This window comes from Balaenoptera acutorostrata, chromosome 1 (genome assembly GCF_949987535.1).
Source record: "Balaenoptera acutorostrata chromosome 1, mBalAcu1.1, whole genome shotgun sequence".
NCBI lineage: Eukaryota > Metazoa > Chordata > Mammalia > Artiodactyla > Balaenopteridae > Balaenoptera > Balaenoptera acutorostrata.
This window is the reverse complement of record NC_080064.1, coordinates 98,595,413-98,617,451: the sequence shown is the minus strand read 5'-3', so window position 1 is coordinate 98,617,451 and position 22,039 is coordinate 98,595,413. Positions and strand designations below refer to the sequence as shown.

The 22,039-nt window shown below is 38.9% G+C and overlaps 1 protein-coding gene across 1 annotated transcript; it reads right to left on the bottom strand.

Annotated features, from left to right (window-relative positions):
- Nucleotides 1-11,247: 11,247 nt before the first annotated feature.
- Nucleotides 11,248-20,415, bottom strand: LOC102997640 (acidic mammalian chitinase). The gene is made up of 11 exons (XM_007169417.2): nt 20,391-20,415; nt 19,166-19,195; nt 18,379-18,580; nt 17,216-17,272; nt 16,362-16,527; nt 13,881-14,005; nt 13,584-13,707; nt 13,110-13,295; nt 12,478-12,597; nt 12,249-12,390; nt 11,248-11,495 (listed from the first exon to the last, which is right to left on the bottom strand). The coding sequence occupies exons 1-11, from the start codon at nt 20,413-20,415 to the stop codon at nt 11,248-11,250; spliced, it is 1,425 nt and encodes a 474-aa protein (XP_007169479.2).
- Nucleotides 20,416-22,039: the final 1,624 nt, after the last annotated feature.

The window sequence follows — 22,039 nt, the reverse complement described above, 5'->3', positions numbered from 1 at the left end:
GAAAACTATGACACTGATGAAGGAAATTAAAGATGATACAAAGAGATAGAGAGATATTCCATGTTCTTTGATCAGAAGAATCAACATTGTGGAAATTACTATACTCCCCAAAGCAGTCTACAGATTCAATGCAATCCCTATCAAACTACCAATGGCATTTTTCACAGAGCTAGAACAAAAAATTTCACAATTTGTATGGAAATACAAAAGACCCTGAATAGCCAAAGCAATCTTGAGAAAGAAAAATGGAGCTGGAGGAATCAGGCTCCTGGACTTCAGAGTATACTACAAAGCTACAGTAATCAAGACAGTATGGTACTGGCACAAAAACAGAAATATAGATGAATGGAACAGGATAGAAAGGCAGAGATAAACCCATGTATATAAGATCTCCTTTATTTTTAATAAAGGAGGCAAGGATATATAATGGAGAAAAGCCAGCCTCTTCATTAAGTAGTGCTGGGAAAACTGGACAGCTACATGTAAAAGGATGAAATTAGAACACTCCCTAACACCTTACACAAAAATAAACTCAAAATGGATTAAAGACTTAAATATAAGGCCAGACACTATAATACTGTTAGAGGAAAACATAGGCAGAACACTCTATGGCATAAATCACAGCAAGATCCTTTTTGACCCACCTCCTAGAGAAATGGAAATAAAAACAAGAATAAGCAAATGGGACCTAATGAAACGTAAAAGCTTTTGCACAGCAAAGGAAACCATAAACAAGACAAAAAGACAACCCTCAGAATGGGAGAAAATAATTGCAACTGAAGCAACTGACAAAGGATTAATCTCCAAAATTTACAAGCAGCTCATGCAGCTCAATATCAAAAAAGCAATCCAATCCAAAAATGGGCAGAAGACCTAAATCAACTATTTTCCAAAGAAGACATACAGATTACCAACAAACACATGAAAGGACACTCAACATCACTAACTGTTAGAGAAATGCAAATCAAAACTACAATGAGGTATCCCCTCACACCAGTCAGAATTGCCATCATCAAAAAATCTACAAAAAAAAAAAAGTGCTGGAGAGGGTGTGGAGAAAAGGGAACCCTCTTGCACTGTTGGTGGGAATGTAAATTCATACAGCCACTATGGAGAACAGTATGGAAGTTCCTTAAAAAACTAAAAATAGACCTACCATACAACCCAGCAATCCCACTACTGGGCATATACCCTGAGAAAACCATAAATCAAAAAGAGTCATTTACCACAATGTTCATTGCAGCTCTATTTACAATAGCTAGGACATGGAAGCAACCTAAGTGTCCATCAACAGATGAATGGATAAAGAAGATGTGGCACATATATGCAATGGAATATTACTCAGCCATAAAAAGAAACGAAATTGAGTTATTAGTCATGAGGTGGATGGACCTAGAGTCTGTCATACAGAGTGAAGTAAGTCAGAAAGAGAAAAACAAATACCATATGCTAACACATATATATGGAAACTAAAAAAAAAAAAAAGCTTATGAAGTACCTAGGGGCAGCACAGGAATAAAGATGCAGACGTAGAGAGTGGACTTGAGGACACAGGGAAGGGAAAGGGTAAGCTGGGACAAAGTTAGAGAGTGGCATGGACTTATATATACAACCAAATGTAAAGTAGATAGCTAGTGGGAAGCAACTGCATAGCACAGGGAGATCAGCTCAGTGCTTTGTGACCACCTGGAGGGGTGGGATAGGGAGGTTCGGAGGGAGATGCAAGTGGGAGTAGATATGGGGATATATGCATATGTATAGCTGATTCACTTAGTTATAAAGCAGAAACTAACACACCATTGTAAAGCAAATATACTCAATAAAGATGTTAAAAAAATAATAAAAGGGGTTCTATTGAAAAGATTAAAAAAAAGTAAGTCAGAAAGAGAAAAACAAATACCGTATGCTAACACATATATATTAAATTTAAAAAAAATGTTTCTGAAGAACCTAGAGGCAGGATAGGAATAAAGACACAGACGTAGAGAATGAACTTGAGAACTCAGTGCGGGGGAAGAGTAAGCTGGGATGAAGTGAAAGCATGGCCTGGACTTATATACACTACTAAATGTAAAATAGATAGCTATTGGGAAGCAGTCGCATAGCACAGGGAGGTCAGCTGGGTGCTTTGTGACTGCCTAGAAGGGTGGGCTAGGGAGGGTGGGAGGGAGACGCAAGAGGGAGGAGATATGGAGATATTTGTATATATATATAGCTGATTCCCTTTTTATAAAGTAGAAATTAACACACCATTGTAAAGCAATTATACTCCAATAAAGATGTTAAAAAAAAATTAGAATGGAAGAATAAGTTGTGGTATCCTCGTATAAATGAATACTATACAGCAATGAAAATGAATAAAATCCTGCACATTTAATAATGTAGATTAATCTCACAATGTTAAATGAAATACTTCAGACATGAATATTTACACACTGTATGAGTAAATTTACATAATGTTCAAAAATAGGCAAAGCTCATCTATATGTTAGAAATCAGGATGGGGTACCTTTGTAAAGGAGGGTTGAAGGAGTAACTAAAAGGGAACATGAAGTGTGCTTTTGGAGTGAAAGCAATGTTACAATTTTTTATTAATTGAGGTACTGTTGATTTACAATATAATATTGGTTTAAAATGTACAACATAGATTCAAATTTTTTATAGAGTATACTCCATTTATAGTTATTATAAAATGTTGGCTATATTCCTGTGCTGTATGATATATATTTGTAGCTTATTTATTTTATATATAGTAGCTTGTACATCTTAATCCCCTACCCCTATCTTGCCCCTCTCCCCTCCCTCTCCCCACTAGTAACCACTAGTCTGTTCTCTATATCTGTGAGTCTGTTTCTTTTTTGTTAGATTCATTATTTTACTTTATTTTTTAGATTCCACATATAAGTGATGTCATACAGTATTTGTCTGTCTCTGTCTGACTTATCATACTTACCATAATAACCCCCAGCTCCATCCATGTTGTTGCAAATAGCAACAATAATAATAACAATAGCAGTTGTTACTTTCCATGGTTGAATAGTATTCCATTGTGTGTATGTGTGTATATATATATATCTCACATCTTCTTTATGCATTCATCTGTTGATGGACACTTAGGTTGCTTCCATACCTTGGCTGTTGTAAATAATTCTGCTATGAACATTGGGGTGCATGTATCTCTTCAAATTAGTGTTTTTGTTTTCTTTGGATATATACGCAGAAGTGGAATTACTGGATCATATGGTAGTTCTATTTTTAGTTTTTAAAGGAACTTTCATACTGTTTTCCATAGTGGCTTCACCAATTACACTCCCACCAACAGTGTACAAGGGCTCCCTTTTCTCCATATCCTCACCAACATTTGTTATTTGTGGTCTTTTTGATGACAGTCCTTCTGACAGATGTGAGGTGATCTCTCATTTTGGTTTTCATTTGCAGTTCTCTGATGATTAGCAACATTGAGCATCTCTTCATGTGCCTGTTGGTCATCTACATGTCTTCTTTGGAAAAATATCTCTTCAGGTCTTCTGCCCATTTTCTAATAGGGCTGTTTTTTTGATGTTGAATTGTATGAGCTGTTTATATATGATGGATATTAACCCCTTATTAGTCATATTATTTAGAATATTTTCTCCCATTCAGTAGGTTATCTTTTCATTTTGTTGATGATCTCCTTTGCTGTGCAAAAGTTTTTAGATTTCATAAGGTCCCATTTGTTTATTTTTGCTTTTGTTTACTTTACCTTAGGAGACAGAGCCAAAAAAAATTACTACTATTTATGTCAAAGTGTGTTCCACCTTTGCTTTCTTCTAGGAGATTCATGATTTCAGGCTTTACATCTAGGTCTTGAATCATTTTAAGTTTATTTTTGTACATGGTGTGAAAAATGTTCTAATTTCATTCTTTTACATGTAGCTGTCCAGGTTTTCTCAGCATCACTTATTGAAGAGACTGCCTTTTCTCCATTGTATATTCCTGGGTCCTTTGTCATAGAATAATTGACAATACATGTGTGGGTTTCTTTCTGAGCTCTCTATTCTGTTCCATTGGGCACGTGTCTGATTTTGTGCCTGACCATACTGTTTTGATCACTGTAGCTTTGTAGTATAGTCTGAAGCCAGGGAGCATGATACCTCCAGCTCTGTTCTTTCCCAAGATTGTTTGGACTATTCAGGGTCTTTTGTGTTTCCATACAAATTTTTAAATTATTTGTTCTAGTTTTGTGAAAATTGCCCTTGGTACTTTGATAGGGATTGCATTGAATCTGTAGATTGCCTTGGGTAGTATGGACATTTTTACAATATTAATTGTTCCAATCCATGAACATGGTGTATCTTTCCATCTGTTTGTTTCATCTTCAATTTCTTTCATCAGTGTCTTATAGTTTTCCAAGTACAGGTCCTTTACGTCCTTTGGTAGGTTTATTCCTAGGTATTTTATTCTTTTTGATATAATTGTTAATGGAATTTTTTCCTTAATTTCTCTTTTTGATAGTTTTCTGTTTGTGTATAGAAATGCAATAGATTTCTGTATATTAATTTTGTATCCTGCAACTTTACCAAATCATTGATGAGCTCTAGTTTTCTGGTGGCATCTTTAGGATTTTCTATGTATAGTATCATGTCATCTGCAAACAGTGAGAGTTTTACTTCTTCTTTTCCAATTTGGATTCCTTTTATTTCTTTTTCTTCTCTGATTGCTGTGGCTAGGACATCCAATATGATGTTGAATAATAGTGGTGAGAGTGGACATCCTTGTCTTTTTCCTGATCTTAGAGGAAATGTTTTCAGCTTTTCACTGTTGAGTATGATATTAGCTGTGGATTTGTCGTATATGGCCTTTATTACACTAAGATATGTTTTCTCTATGCCCACGTTCTGGAGAGTTTTTATCATAAATGGATGTTGAATTTTGTCAAAAGATTTTTCTGCACCTATTGAGAATATCATATGGTTTTTATTCTTCAGTTTGTTCATGTGGTGTATCACATTGATTGATTCGTGGATACTGAAAAATCCTTGCATCCCTGGGATAAAACCCACTTGATCACAGTGTATGATACCCAGGGGTATCAGTCTTGACTATACTGCAGCTCCACCCCTCCTACCCATCTCATTTTAGTTCCTCCTTTATATCTTTAGTTGTAGAAGATCTTTTCTGGTAGGCTCTTTTCTTTTTCATTGATAGGTGTTCTGTAAATTGTTGTAATTTTCATGTGCCCATGAAAGAAGGTGAGCTCAGGGTATTTCTACTCCTCCATCTTGGCTAACTCTCCCTATTTCTTGAACTGGGTACTGCTTAAACCAATGAGTTCACCTTGCATATTTCATTAATCTGTTCAGTTATGATTTGGGCCTTTTTTGGTATGTAAGATAGACCAATAAAATGGCTTATTTAAAAAAATCTGGCACATTAACGTTATTTTCTCACTTCTTTTCAAGAATAACATAGTCACACCCACTTCACTTTTTTTTTTTTTTACTTCAATGATTTGTAATTTGTCGAGTATTATCCTTCTTTTAACTAAAGCTATTTACCTTCTTCTGTTACCAGAAACCAGTAAGTCTAGAGTGTTACTAATTCTCCTAACATTAGTTTTTTTTTTTTTTAATTTTATTTATTTATTTATTTATGGCTGTGTTGGGTCTTCGTTTCTGTGCGAGGGCTTTCTCTAGTTGCGGCAAGTGGGGGCCACTCTTCATCGCAGTGTGCGGGCCTCTCACCATCGCGGCCTCTCCTGCCGCGGGGCACAGGCTCCAGACGCGCAGGCTCAGCAATTGTGGCCCACGGGCCCAGCCGCCCCGCGGCACGTGGGATCCTCCCAGACCAGGGCTCGAACCCGTGTCCCCTGCACCGGCAGGCGGACTCCCAACCACTGCGCCACCAGGGAAGCCCCTAACATTAGTTTTTGTTCTGATGTCCACTTATAACACTGCTCTTTTACTTTCCTAAACTACTTGTATGAAACGACACTTAACCTTCTCTCTTAATTCTAGCCTTACTCATTATTCATTATATGGTGCAAGAGCCTGACTACATTATTCTTCTAAAGTAGTTGTTTCTGAGCATTTATATATTGCAATACTATTATTTTATTAGGAATTATTTTTCCTCCTTTACAATTATAGCATTATATTGTTTCCTCCTTTACAATTATAGCATTATATTAGTAGGTTATGCTATCTATGAAGGTAATCTTAGGATAATAAAGGGGGAGTTACAAAATAATTTGTTACTCAAAGCAGGACTTGGGTCTAAACAGAATTGAGAACCTCTGATCAAGATAATAGGGATTCTGCTGGAGGATGGATGTGTCTTGAGAAGGGAAACAAAGGAGAGGATAATAGACTTTCTAAATCCCACTTTCCTGACTTTCTTAAATACCACTCTCTTTCATTTGTTGGTAGAAGCACGAACACAGGCTTTGAAGCCCCTCAGAACTGGTTTCTAATAGGTACAGGTCTGTTATTTACTAGCTACATTACCTTGTGGAAGTTACTTAAACCACCTAAGCTTTGGTTCATCTATAAAATAGCACTAATCATTTCTTGCTTCTTAGGGTTGCCATGAGAATTTAGGAGATAACACAGACAAATCTTGCACAGCAAGTGACTAACCTATAATTGACATTGAACAAATATTAATGCACTTCTAATCTACCACCTCCATGCCCAGGGTTATAGCTAACTCCAAGGGTACCTTTGTGAAAATTTTAAAATGGTATCCTTTCATCTGGATGGGTGCCACTCCCAGTCAAGGCTCATGACTTGGTGATTACCAAGTGGATTACCATGATCAAAGTCCCAAAGGAATGGCTGGGTGATCTGTAGCATAATTTTGTTTCCCTTCATGTTCCTGGGTAGACCAGATGGCATGAACTTTGAAGATCTCTGAGAAGCTCTGGACCAGAACTCTCTATCAAAGTGACTTTTAAAAACCCTGACTCCTTGTATACCATCTCCATGAGTGACCACTCTTACAAGTGGACTTTAACCAAGAATTTGATGGGTGTAACTCAGACTGGCTGCTAAGCAACAGCACCACCACCCCCCCACCTCCCCCCGCCGCCGAAGTCATTGTGACATTGCTTTCTACAAGGCAACATTATGGTGTAGAGGGAGCCAGAGAAACCCAACTTTGAAAATAAGCTCTGCTAACTATTAACTTCATAATCTTGGACAAATTTTCCTCACAATATCTCAATTTCTTCACCTGTAGCACAAGGACAATATTCACCATGTAGGAGATAACCTATATAAAGTCCAATGCTTGGCTTATTCAACTTGTTCATCATTTCCCTTCCTGCCCTCATTGATTTATTCATTCAACAGGTACTTATTAAACTCTTATAATATGTCAGGTACTGCTCTAGGCTTTGGGAATATAGCAGTGAACAGAAATCCTTGTTCTCCTAGAGGTTAATTCTAGCAGGGGAGGCAATGAAAATGGTAAATACATAAAATGTACGGGATGTCAGGTATTGATTTTGCCAAGGAAAAACAAAGGAATCACAGACAGGGAAGAAGGGAAAAGGGAGTTTCATGGCCAGGAAGGTGCCCACCGAGAAGGTAGCTTCGAGGAAAGGCCTACAGGAAGTGAGGCAGAAAGTCAAATGGAAATCTTGGGAAAGAGTATTCTAGCTTGTGCAAAAGCCCTGAGGCAGTAACATGCCTGGACTACTGGCGAAACAGCAAAGACACCAAAGTAGTTGAAGTAGAGGTAGTGAGAAGTGTTTTCAACATTTCTTTTAAGGCAGGATTAGTGATGATGAACTCCCTCAGCTTTTGTTTGTCTAGGAAAGCCTTTATTTCTTTGTTATAATTAAGTATAAATTTGCTGGGCAGAGTATTCTCAGCGGACAGTTTTTAATCTTTCAATATTATGAGTATGTCATCCCACTTTCTCCTGGGCTGTAGAGTTTCTGCTGAGAAATCTACTGAAAGCCTAATGGTGGTTCCTTGTAGGTTACTGTCTTTTTTTTCCCCCTGGCTGCCTTTAAAATTCTTTCTTTGTCATTGACTTTTGACAGTTTTAATATAATGTGTCTTGGAAAAGGTCTTCTTGCACTGAGATAATTATGTGTTCTCTTATCTTTGTGAACTTGTGTATCCAGTTCCTTCCCAGGCTTGGGAGTTCTAACCTATTATTTCTTTAAATAAACTCTCTGTTCCCTTCTCCCTCTCTTCTCCTTCTGGGATACCCATTAGCCTTATGTTGCCTTTCCTAATGGAATTGGATAATTCTCATAGAATTTATTTATTTAAAAAATCTTAGTTCTCTTTTCTCTTCTACCTGAATCATTCGTAGATTTTGAACTTACTAGTTCTCTCTTCCTTATGGTCTGCTCTATTTCCAATGCTTTTAATGCTTTCTTCATCTCATTTATTGAGTTCTTCACTCCAGAATTTCTGTTTTGTTCTTCTTTAGAGTTTCAGTCTCTTCAGTAAAGCATTCCTTCTGTTCATTAATTTTATTCCTGAGCTCATTGAACTGTCTTTCTGAGTTTTCTTATAGCTCATGGAGTTCTTTCATGACAGATATTTTCAATTCTCTATCAGTTAGTTCACACTCTTTCATGACTTTAAGTTTGGTTTTCTGAGAATTGCCGTTTTCTTTTTGTGATACCATATTACCATGGTTTTTCATGGTGCTTAATGAGTTGTTCCTCTGCTGGCACTTTTGAAGTAGCAAACACCTTTTTTAATTAGGTAAAACTCTTTTCACTTTGACTTTAACAATTCAACATGTTGGTTATTAGAGGTCTTTTTTTTGTTTCTAGTAGGTAGTGCTATAGCACAAGTTTTCATTTCTCTTACCTGAACTGTCTCTGGCTATATTTGAAAATTGACTTTCCACCCTCCACCGCCTCTGCCAGAGGTGTCACTTATGCCCTTGCTGCTTTGCCTCCAGAATCTCTGGTGCCTTGCTGTTGCCAATGTTGCCATTGTTGCCAGGGTCACTGCCAAGGGCATCAGGATGGTGGGCACCTCCACTGGGTCCAGGGATGCCTGGGTGGTGGGCAACACTGCCACAGCAAAGGCAGTGGGAAGGTGGGGTTGGAAGGGGGTCGTGGGTGCCTTTGATGCATCTGGGATTGTCAGATGCAAGAGTGCCAGAGTCCAGGCACCACCAGAACTGGAGGGACTGAGGTCATGGGCCTTGCCACTGCTGATGCCTGGCTCCCTGTGTCTGGGATACTGCTGCAGTCTGGAGGCCTAATTTGTGTGTGCTGCCTCCCCTATTACTACTGGGTCCTCTGGAACTGTTGGCTCAGTACTGTCATGGCCACGGAGTCCGGATTGCAATTACCACCTCTGCTGTTCTCCCAATTCCACCTCCTCTATTTGTTCCAGTCTACTTATCTTCAGATGTACAGATGTGTGGATCTCTCCAGAATCCTAGTGTGTTGGACCAGAGGAACCTTTGTTGAGTTATGAATGTTTTACTCATTGTAGATTGAAGAGGAGAGACCAGCAGACTGTCTCATACTACCATGATATTGACGTCACCCCTGATCTTCTTTTTCCTAACATGCTGTGTTCATTCCACCTCAAGGACTTTGTACTTGCTGCACCTCTGCACTTTTCCTAGATCTCAGAATGACTGGTTCTTCTCTAATATCAAGGCTCATCTCATATGGGATCTCTCCAGAGAGGCATTCCTGGACTGCTCAAACTAAAATAGGTTCCTCCCTTGGTCACTTTCTATCACTGTTTCACTTTCCTCATTTCTTTTTTTTTTTTTTTTTTTTTTTTTGCTAATTTATTGCTTAACACTCCCATCAGCAAACTATAATCCCCATAAGGGTGAACTCTTTGTGTTATTCACCACTATGTCTTTAGTACCTAGAACATTATCTGGCACATAATAAATAATCAAGAAATGTTGTGGGCTCATGAATGAATAGTCATTACCCAGAAAGCTGCATGTGCCTCATCATTACCACCAGTGCTGCCATCTACCTTGAGAGCACTGACATCTGTGTCAAAGGAGGCAGTAAAACATAGTAGTTAAGACTGTGAACTCTTTTGGATCTGGCTCTGCAACTTATTAGCTGTGAGACGTTGGGCAGGTTATTCAGTTTCTTGGGTTAATGTTATCTTCCTCACAAAGTTGCTGAGAGAATTAAATAATAAAATACATGTAAAACACTTAAAATGGAGTTTGACATACAATAAGCATGCCAGAAAATAGGAGCCATTATATTCTTATTACTTAGGATTCTTTCAGTTGCAAATAAAAGAAACAAACTTAAGCCAGTTTATGTAGCAAAGAGGAGTTTATTACACAGTTATATGGGTGTTTCACAGAACCCAAAGGCAGAAATGCATCTGGGCCTCAGGAAGGAGCTAGAATGAAGAGTTGGAAAGCTATTGATAAATGTTCTCTCTGCATCTTTCATCGTGGCTTTTCTCCATTGCTCCCCTTTAGTCTTCTTGCTCTGCATCCAGGGCAACTTTCCCTTCTCCTCAGTTTCTCACTACAGATCCTGAGCTTACATATTATAGGCAAAGCCAGTCTCAGGGACTGTTAGCCATTCCTTGTTCTCTGTTGCAGATTCCAAGGGGTGATAATCTGATAAGCCGTCTTGAATCTGATGTCTACACCAGTCAATCAGCCAAGCCAGGGGAGGAGATAATGCAGTAAAACCACAGCTGTTAGTGACCACAGCTATGGTTTCAAGGAAAGGACCTCTGCTTTCACTCCTGAGAAAGGCAGACATCCCCAAAGGAGCCCACTGCAAAGACCTTCCCAATGCTGCCAATTCAGGGGAGCTGGACCAGCTCTGGGACCTCAGCAGACATGGAGAGAATGTCCTGGCCTTCTGTTCCTTGAGCATGCCAAACAGGCCTGTGCCCCCGAGTCTCCCAGAATCACTTTGGTTCCCTACTGAGAACAGTCACCAAGATGCAGACCTATCTTCTTCATGTCCTCATCCCATGCCAACACCAAACATTCAGACATTTCCTCCTGACAGCATCCAACCTTCATGCAGATCAACCTAAGCCAGTAGAAGGCTTGTGGGTTTGTTGGTGTCATCAGTTCCTCACACACTCCCTTCTGCCACTCCACCCCCATGCACAACCTGTATTTTCACATCTAGAAAGGTCTCCACCCAAATCACTTAAAACCAAGGACACTCATGTTTTGACTGATGGATTTTATTGCAGAACTCTAGGTAGGAGCAAGGTGTGCTAAGCAAAGGAGACTGTTCAGCACACTAGGGAATAGAGACACAGGTCAGGTTTATGGCCGGTTGCAGCACTGACAGCTGGTGTCAAAGACAAGCCCAGCCGGGCAATACTGCTCGTATGTGATTCCATTTGCGCAGTTTATGTAGGCATTTCTGTTATTTGGCACAGGGTAGAGGCCATCGGCTTTGCCGGCACAGTATCCACTACCCACAGAGCTGCCTCCAGAGGTGCTACTGCCACTTCCACTTGCACTTTCGGTACTACTGTTGGGCTCACTGGGCTGAGTGGAGGCGGTGCAACCTGAAACAGCATGAAGAGCAGACTAGTGGACCTGGCAGAAGCTCTCAGATTCACCTAGAGGTAAAGAACTAGCAGACCTGGGGTGAGGTCTGGAGGTGGAGTGCAGTTCACTCTGTGTCCCTGTAACTGAGGAGCTCACAAGATAACTCCATCTTAGGAATTAGGAACATCTATAATTTCAAGCCAGCCCAGTTTTAAATTTTAAAAGTTCTCTCTTATGATGTTAAAATCATTTTTTAAAAATTTTACTGAGCACCCAGTATATGCGAAATGCTTTTCTAGGATCTGGGTATAAGCAGTAAGCAAATAAGCTGTAAGAGAAAATCTGGACAAAATTTAGGGAATTGGTACTTCCCCTGAATTATAGATTAGAAATATGTCAGTACTGCTTAGGGTTTTTTTGTTCAATCTCCCCAGGCAGGCTGAAGGAGACTTTTAATAAGGGGTTCATAGAAAAATAAATGCTTATATTGAAAGTCAGCCTAATTTCTTGAGGCTTTTCCACAGCTTCAAGAATTAGTAGACCTGGGAAACCCACCCAGTAGGCCTGGTTTCTCATAAGAACATAAAATTCCTGATGTGGACATTCAAGGGTAAGGAAAGAACATAGCACTTCTCTCTCAGGCAGGCAAGAACAGTGAGGTAAAATAAATGGGAATAGACTCCTGGGGCAAAGGGGGAAGATGTTAGGCTGTCTTTTGAGTTGGAAAAGGAGCATTTATACACCATGGGCATCCCCCTGCTGTCACTTACTTGCACTCTTTAGGCCAAGAACATCCTTCAAGGTGTTGGTCAGGGGGAACTTGCCCTGGTTACAGAATGTGCCTGTGAAGTCATCCATGTCAATGGCCCAGATCATGGCACCTCCAAAGTTGTTCTGCTTAAGCCACTCAGCCTGTTTAAGGATAGAGGACACCAGGAGTCATTTTATTTTGGGGAACTCAGGGCTGAGCTCACAGCACATTGGAGGGGCTGACCTTACCTTGATATTAAAGCTCTTGACGTTGTCATAGCCAACCCACTCGTTGCCCTTATAGGCATAGGGCACGTACTGAGGGGCATCCCATGCCTGAGTGGCTCCGTTTTTCAGGAAGGTGCAGATCTTTAAAAAGTCAAGAGATTCAAATCCTTTAAGTATGATTCCCAAGAAAGAGAAAACATACAATTTCCTCTTTGATTTTTTTTTTTCTGTCATGCCTCCAATAGGGGTTTTCCTCAGATTTCTAATTATGGGTTTTTATTTGCAGTAAATAAGATCAAGTTGTTTTTGAAATACTCAGATGTTATCCCTATTCTTAGTGCTTGATTTTGAGAACCCATGTTAGTATGGGAGATACAGTTATTTAATTCCCTTAAGTGCTAATATAAATGACCTGAAGTATGTAGTCTGTTGTTTGAAGGGATATTGCACACTACAGATGTTCTTCATACTGGATTAGGTAAATGAATAGGTTACTTAAACACCTGAAGCATTTGGAGTAATATCTGTGTTACAGTAGGTAAGTAGTGGACAGATGAACATTCAAGCTTTACATAGATTCTAACCCTAAGGCTACTGTGCAGCACAGGGCATGAAATTCACAGAATTTCAACTGTAAAGCCCAGGCTACCTACCTCATAGTAGGCCAGGAACCCAGCCTGCCTGGTGTAGGGCCCAGCAGGACCAGGACCAGAAGTGGGGGCACCAATGCCATTGTTGGAAGGGTTGCTTAGGATGTAGTTGTGTCCATAGGTAGGGAATCCAACGATGAGCTTCTCAGCTGGGGCCCCATTATTCTTCCAGTAGTTCATGACATAATCCTGAAAATGTAGCAGGTGAGCTAGAGGCCCACCCAGCTGATGACCCATTGCTTAGTTATGCTAGTCCACTGACCTAACAGGTAAAATTGAATGATGCTAGTAACAGATAGATTAGTTGGTATTTTTTGAAACATTTTGGTGAGGTTATAGTTAATGAAATACGATCAGCCACTTAAGAAGAGAGTTGTCCAAATGAGAATTTTGCAGAATTTATATTTGCTTTGTCTCTGAATCTCCATGTGATTTACAACATCTCTGGTCTGAACCTGCATCTGTGTGCGTACTCACCACATTGAGGTAAGCATTGTTGCCAGTTTCAGTTGGGTATTTGTAGAGGGGGCTGTTCTCTCCAGTGTAGCCATCCCAGGAGCCATGGAGGTCATAAGTCATGACATGGATGTAGTCTAGGTACCTGAGGTGGGATAAAGAGTTTAAAAGCATTTCCAATTGTTATTTCCCACACCTGTGCAGACAAAAGATACCACTTCCAGTGCCTCTTAAACAAAGTGGCAAAACAGACTAAGGACAAGTCTACTTTGCAAAACTGATACCTATAGGAGTTTGAGGATAAGGTGAGTCACTCACTGGGACAGCTGAGGAATCTCATAGCCAGACTGGATGTTGAAGATGCCAGCAGCTACTGCAGCAGTGACCAGCAGCCTGGGCTTGTTGGTTTGGATGGCCTCCTGCTCAAAAGCTTCACGCATTTCCTATAGAATAATCAAGTATAGTAGGGCATCTATGAAACTGATTTCAGCTCCTTAAATATTAATAAATATATGTTTGTATAATGCTTTTCTTTTTCAAAGTGCTTTCACATATTTTATCTTTAGTTTCTCAATATCCCTATAAAGTAGACAGAATTGATGGTATTCATTTTATAGTTAATATGCATAGAAGTTAAACAATTTCACCAAAGTCTCACAGCAAGTTAGTATCCAGGTCATGACCTAGTATCCCAGATGACCAGTCAAAGCTCTACTTATATCACTACACTTTGAAGTTATACTTGCTACAGTAACCTGTATCCAGCTTTTAGCAATATAGAGATTTGCTTACCTTTGTCCAGTAAATGAGCTACTTTATAGGACTGACATCCCATCAAATGAAATGCTGAATTGGCCAGTAAGGAAGGTGGTAACAGCCAGGTGATAGGTTCCCGTTCAATGTTAGAGGTTAATCCACCGTTATTCTGTGACTCTAATCTTACCCGGAGCACTGGATTCAGTTTTTATAACTGCATTATTAGGGTGTACCAGAGTGTGTTCCAGTGAAGAGTGGGTCTGAAAATTGTTGTATGGGTACTTGTTAAAAGAACTAGGTTATTTAACTGGAAGGAGAAAAATTATAGACAAGATATAGCTGTCTTCAAATATTGAACCAATATATTGGAAAAGGTACAGCTTTATTCTATGTTACTTCAGTGGGCAGAGCTAGAACCACTAATTGGAAGTTATTAATTATGACTGGATGCATGTATTGACTAAGAATACAGATGTTCTTTTTGATCTCTAGAGCTGTTCAACAAGTAAGTAGGTTTATTTTTCAACCAGTGAGTTACTTAATATTGAAACTATTGGAGGCTGCCTGACAATCTGCTATACCAGATGGTATAGGAAAAACCCCTGTCTTGCGGGAGAGTAAATCTAAAAGCCATCCTTGGCTTTTCTCACTCCATTCATTTTTCCTTGGTGATCTCTTAATTATTTACCTTTGCTGATGATGTCAATACAGTATATCAAATCAAGTCCTTTGTTCTGAACTCCAGCTTGGCATTCATCCAATATCTATTCATCCCTGTCTATTGGGCAAAACTATAGGATGTCCTACAGATTCCTCTCACTCAGCATGTTCAAAGACAAATTAATGAGTCATTTTTCTTGCTCCAAATCTATCCTTTTTCCTGTATTTACCATCTTAGTTAACAGGACCACAGTCAAACTAGTTTTCAAGGTCAGAAAACTGGAAGTTCTCTCTTTTTCCACTTCCAATTGGTCTCCAAATCCTATTGATTCTACCCTCCTAATATCTCTTATATACTTCCTTTTTCTGTCCTCACTGTTAGGGTCTTCGTTCAGACCCTCAGCATCTCTTGCTCGATTTATTGCAGTAGCCTCCTAACTCTATCCCTGCCTCCTTACCTTCTTCTAATTCATCCTCCGTGGTTAAAGCCAGAGTGATCCTTCTAAAACATGAGCTTTGTCATATCTTTCCATTACTTGAAAATCCTTCAGAGTTGCCTTGAATGTAATGTCCAAATTACTTAACATAATATACAAATCCTACATGATCTGATTCTTGTCTCTGGTGCAGCCTCATAATCCATTACTCACATACCTGCTCACCCATATCTACATGTCTTCATTTGTGCAATCCCATCATCACTTATTGGTTAACACCACTTTCAAGACTAAGCTCTTCTTGATCCTGCCCCAGAGCAGAATTAGGTACCTTCTCTCTGTGCTGCTTTTGCACTCTGAATACCTCTATCATGACATTTACCTAAGTGTACTGTAATTGTTGGTTATTTTTCAGGCTTCCACCTAAGATTGTGCATTCCTTAAAGCCAAGGATTGTGCCTTATTCTTATCTTTAGCCTGACACTTAATGCAGTGTCTGGGATGGTGTAAGAGCTCAGTGATAATAGGCAGTCTAGCATAAAGGTTAGAAACAATGGGCTCTGTAGTCAGACTACTTGGGTAGTTATGACACCTATTAGTTGTGTGATATTAGGCAAGTTACTTAAACTCACTATATATTAGCTTCCTCATCTGTAAAATAAAGATTATGTTACTTACAGTACCTATATCATAGAGTAGATATGAAGATGAAATGAGTTATGATTTTAAAAACAGCTTGTAGAATTGTGCCTGACAGCAAACATAATAATGTTATTATTATTATCAAATGCTGTTGAATGTAGGCATGATATCTAAGAATCTTTGCAATGTAAAATTTCCAAAATTCTAAATTCCAGTTTAGTTTCACTCTGGAACCACCAGGTTCTCCTTGAAAAGAACAGACTTCGAATTTTCTTGGGCTAAACACTGCCCCCTCCCTCCTCACCTGCACCAGGACAGTGAAGAGATGCTTGTCCTGAGGAGGGCTTCCACGAGAGCCAGGGTACTCCCAATCGAAGTCCAGCCCATCAAATCCATACTGACGCAGGAATCTGATGACTGAAGAAATGAAAGTCTTGCGATTCACTGGAGTGGAAACCATGGTAGTGAAACTGAAGGAGATCCAAAGAAGGCAGGGTGAGGCCTTGGTAGTCCCAACACCTTGTAGTGAAGTCAAACTCCTATATTTCTGCCTCAGAGCTTTTCACCAAGACCCACATCCCAGATAAAACTATGTTCCTGGCTTTCTCCTGTGCTTACTTTGTAATCACTACTCTGTCAGCCATGGTACCTCAGTGTTCTCTTTGTTTTGTTATCCACCCAACTCTGATCTTTCTCCCAAATTGTACCTGTTGCTTTGAACACCTGTCTACCTTGGCTCACTGTGTTGTCTCTCCAAATAGTCCCTGATGTTCGTATACCCTCAAAAAAGTCTTCTTGTTTATTTGCATGACTTTCTCTTCCCTTCTCCCAGAAGGTAAATAGACAGAAGTGCTATAACACTCTCCTCAGGGGTTGTACTTCTGAAATACTTTGAGAAGAGGTTGTTTTGAAATCTCAGTAACTAAGCTTCTGTGAATGTAGTCCCAGAATATCCATCTAAATGTAAACGTACAAAATAAATGGTGTTCTAATTAATACTGAGATTCTGGTGTAGTGATTTATTTAAGTAGCATATTTGTTTAATGTATATCCTTAATATCCTGTCTTAAGTTGTGAAATCTGAAGGGACATAAGTCACATTGAGCTAACTTGTTTTCCATAACAAATGAACACAAGGCTCTCTCATAGAGGACTTACGGGGCAGTTCCAAAATTCCAGCCTCCAATGGCCAGGAGAGTTTTCAGCTGGCTGTTCCTTTAAAGCAAAGGATAGAAAAGAAAAACTTCAAAATCCATGAGTCCCTCAATTTAAAATAACATTGCTTCGGTATTGGGCTTGGTCAGAAACTTTGATGTTGCCTTGATAAAATATTCTGTAGAACAATTTTCCTTCACTACTGAATACTTTATAAAAATTATTTGTGTTATCATTATGAATGTACTCAGAGTTCTTTAGAAAAATCTAAATTAAGGGACCGGGTTTTTTAAAAATAGGAAGGTATTGGCAATTCTTACATTCTACTCTATCAGATGAAATGGTAAATATTGCTTGAACATAATTACTTTCTCAGACTTTATGATAATGAATATAAATCAGTTGGCTTAAAATCATGCACATTTTCTGGAATAGTGGTTCTCAAACACCAGTTTATAAAAGAATGAAGTACAAGACCAGAGTTGGAGGACAGCATTAAAATTCCAGGTTTTTAAACCCTTTCTCAGAGATAGTGATTCAGTTGGATTAGGGATTGAGATTTTTATCAAGTGACTCATGTGATTTTGACGCATGGTCAATGGATCACACTTTGAGAAATCCCACTCTGAAGGGGTTTATTTCTTCTTAGGTATCATAACTCAAATTCTAGTGGCTGCATTCAAGATACTGCCACTACTGAAGGTAACAATGGCCTGTAGCCTTACTTCTCCTGGATGTAACTAACTGAACAAATTAGAAATGAAAAGATACCAGGGTTTTTGTTTGTTTTGTTTCATTTTTACACAAAACAGAACTCTATTAAAATACAGCAAACTCTTCTGATTTCTTGGGCTCTGTTATGTCTAATCTTCAGTATCCTCTGCCTCCTGTTCTCTGATGCAAGTAGCTAAGATGGTTTGCAGTTTCCTGAGTCATAAAAAAGATAATTACAGTGAAAGGAACATACAGAACTATTTTTTAATACTAGCTAGAGCAGGCAACGTGCTATGTTATCTATATCCTCGATACTTAAAGTGTAGCTCCTGGACCAGAAACATCAGCATCATAGGGAAGCTTGTTAGAAATACAGAGTCTTGGTTCACACCTCAGACTCACTGAACCTGAACTGCAGAGATACCAACTTAGATATCTTCCCATTCTCTTACTTGTTTTTCAGGCTATTGAAAGATTGGTAGAGAGTCACATCATTCCATTCAATGGTGGTGATCTCGTTGTTTCTCATCCCAGCAAAGGCATAAATCAGGTGAGTACAGAGGCAGGGGTCGATGTCGTCAGGCTTGAACCTTCCCAGCCCTGGCCGGTACTGGGACCAGTTGGTGAAGTAGCATATCAGCTGGTAGGCAGAACCTGAGAGTAGTAAGAAGTAAGAAAAATGGCCTGACTTAGGTGTCACTGAAATGTGCTGTAAGTTTTAGCCCTGCTTCTGTTTCCCTCCCTTTGCCTCAGATACCTGATCTCTGTGTAGGGGTGGTTAATAGGAACAATCTTGCAAATGATTTCAAAGCTTCTAACTTGGGAACTAGTCACTGACTTTCAAGTTGGTTATTTTTATCTTTGACAGATTCACTTTGGGATCTTGGTGAAGCCTAGGAACCACTGAAGAAAAAAATGCCCAGTAGTCCTATGAAGCCCAGTGAATACCAACTTACAACTCTCAGATGGTCATGCTGAAGAGAATAACAGTGGCAGCCAATACAAAATAACAGGTTCTCCCAACATCAAATCCGTCTGTCTGTAAAGAAGACAGTAGCTTTCTTTCCTAGTATAGCTTATCTATCTCTTGATATGCTTTTTAAAAAGTAATATTAGGATATGAAAAAATCACATTTAATACATTAAGCAGACAACTGCATTATGAATAATTTATAAAGATTTTATGTTTATTGTAGGAAAAGATTATGTCAAGGATACAATACAGAGTCCATGACTCACCTAGCTGAGCATTCAGCAGAAGAGCCAGACCTAGAGAGAAAGAAAGCACATGTATTCTGAACCAATTGTCTATATCTTGTAGAATATAATTCTGAGGCCTTGGGTAGCATCCTATGGGTCATAGGTTTTTATAGCCCAGTGGCACTTAGGGGTTATGCCAAAGAGTAGGTTTTTCAGTGAAGGCACCAATAAATCTGTACTTCCCTTCTCTTAGTCAAAAATGAGCATGGCTCACTCTTCTTCCACCTTCCGTGTCAGTAACAAATGTTATGGAAGACAGAGTTGGAAGTCTACTACCTATGGGAGATCTACGTACTGAAACTACCCAAACTTTACTCTACTCAATGACTACACACCCATCCATGCTTCACCACCCTTAACTGGGATGAATACAGCTTCACACACAAAGCATCCTCTAAATCAATGAATTCAGTATCTCTTCTGGCCTTCGAGTTTTTTTATACCAACTTTAAGAGCCCTTACAGTAGAAGAGAACTAGAAACTGTTAGACAAGACTCCAGATGCTGTTCCCTGGCTTCTACCGGAACACTTTTGACCTGCTTGCTTTATAAATTGAGCTAGAGGTTTCATTTGGAAAAGGTTCTGAAGCTATAAAAAGTTTGTAAATCTCAGCTCTAGAGCAACTAATAAACTATGGATACAAATTGGATCTAAACAATATACTGAATCAACTCCTTTAAATGATTGAATTCTAACTGATATTTTAATAATACATCAGCAACTCAGTAAGACAGTAAGGGATTACAGAGAAATAATTCTGAAAACAGTAGAACAAAGATAACTTGCATAACTCTGTCTCAGTTCCCACTGATTTTCATCTCTGAAAAAGATAGACCAAAAACACAAACATGTAAATTAAAATAATATCAATTAAAATGAGGTGGTGCAGGAAGATGAACAGAGAAATGGGAACAACCCAACAAGGAATGGGAGAGTAAGACAAGCATTGGAAGAAAACTAGCCTTTCTTTTAGGACCATGCTTGTGGCATCAACGAAGGTAGAAATGCTGCCAGAGTCAATTGAGATTAAGAGAATCAGAAGTAGACTTATTTGTGTATGTCTGGATTCTCTTGGAAATTTGAAATGATGAAAGAACAATAGAAAAGCATAGAGGTGTGTGTGAAGACTATTTCATGCCTGTCAGATGCAGAGAGAAAAAGAAATCAGTTAAGAATAAGGCTCTATGTCCAATTACAGACTCACCTGTGAGGAGAATAAGCTTTGCCATGGTTGCCATTGACACTGGTCTAGCAGAGTCTGGATTTTCTTTTTATACCATCTGAGCACCAAGTTATCACAAAGGATATCTTCCAAGTGGAAAACATTTAACCCAGATGTGTATATAGCTAATCAGTAAGTCAACAGATCTCCTCCCCTACAAACATCACTTTGTGTACCTCCAACCTGCACTCCCCTCGCCACCACCTTCTCTGCTCAATAAGGACAAAATGTCATGGCTCCTAACAGGGTGGTAGAGACCATCACCATGAAAAGCACCGGCTTATTAGCTTTTTTGGCAGTTCTCAGGGCTGATAAGCATCTGTTTAAACATTGTGGTTTTCATGAGGTGGACATTTCGTGCCTGGCATCAAAGTACGTCTTTATTGGAAAATAAACAATAAAAACCCTTGGAAGGTATTAGCTGTTCTTAAAACTTTTCTTTCATGGAATTATTCATATATAATTTGTATAATCAGTGCCTAAGGACTTTCATCTTCAGGTGCTGTTTTATGAACATTCTATCCATACCTGTTCTTTGGAATGACCTTAGTCATGATTATACAATAATTTTATCTAGGAACGTATAGTTCCCAAAATGTACCCTCTGAAGGTCAATGAGAACTCTCTAATCCATAGTTCCAAATTACATCCAGAAGATGTTTAAAAATATTTTGTGCTGCTGATGGATAAAGATGATGGAGATGATATTGAAGAGTTTCTTTTAATAGAAATATTTGCAACTTGACCATTTATAGAATTTTTGTTTAAAATTAATTCCAACCCACCTTTCCAAACATTATCCACTACTATTGTCCTACAAAAAAATTCAACTTCAGCCAAAATGGTCTATTCATTGTCCCCAAACATGTGTTTCATGCCTTTGCTCACACTATCTCTCCACCCTTTGCCTGTAATATCTACCCCAGTATTACAGTTCTTCAAAGTCCAGCTCAGATCCTCTCTTTGAAGCTCAATGATCTCTCCTTCCTCTGAAATACTTTATGTCCTTTAGTACATATTGTCTATTCTTGCTTATATGGTACTGTCTTGTGACAGTAACTGGAAAGCAGTTGGTAGACATATGGGTGCACATCATGGGATGCTGACACCTTAGCAGACTTATTGTAAATATAGACTAATTTTTTATTTTATCTCATTTAGAAACTAAATTGTGTCCATTTACTCAATGATAATTAGGTCCTGGGTGTTTGGTTCCCACTCATAGGACCAGAGAGAAAGTCTGGTAGAAGTGCTGCCAGGGAGATTTTCAGTTATAAAAATAATAATATCAACAAACACTACAAGCACCTACTATATGCCAGAGATTGTTCTTGGTGTTTATATTACGAAGAATTAATTTTTTCTAAGTGATTAAAACCAACTCTAACAAGCACAAGTCAGTATATTGGGAGAATATGAGGAAGCTCACAGAATCAAAGATAAGAATATAGGACCTGCTTCTGATTATGACAGAAATCACATTTCTTGGGGGAGCAAAGTGGGAGGAGGGCTTAGGATAAATAAGCTCCAATTTTACTTTTTATCCATGCATCAGTCCATACAAGAATCAAAGTCCTGTGAGAAATAGTCTGATTGTGTAGCTTGGAGCTTGAACCAGTCCCTCACTTCGA

Excerpts from the sequence above, each read along its gene's own strand:
- LOC102997640 (XM_007169417.2), bottom strand. The coding sequence starts at position 20,415 with ATGGCAAAGCTTATTCTCCTCACAG. Across the intron at positions 14,006-16,361 it reads TCTTCACTGTCCTGGTGCAG|GAAATGCGTGAAGCTTTTGA; the intron begins GTGAGGAGGGAG and ends ATTATTCTATAG. Across the intron at positions 13,708-13,880 it reads GAGATTCCTCAGCTGTCCCA|GTACCTAGACTACATCCATG; the intron begins GTGAGTGACTCA and ends ATCCCACCTCAG.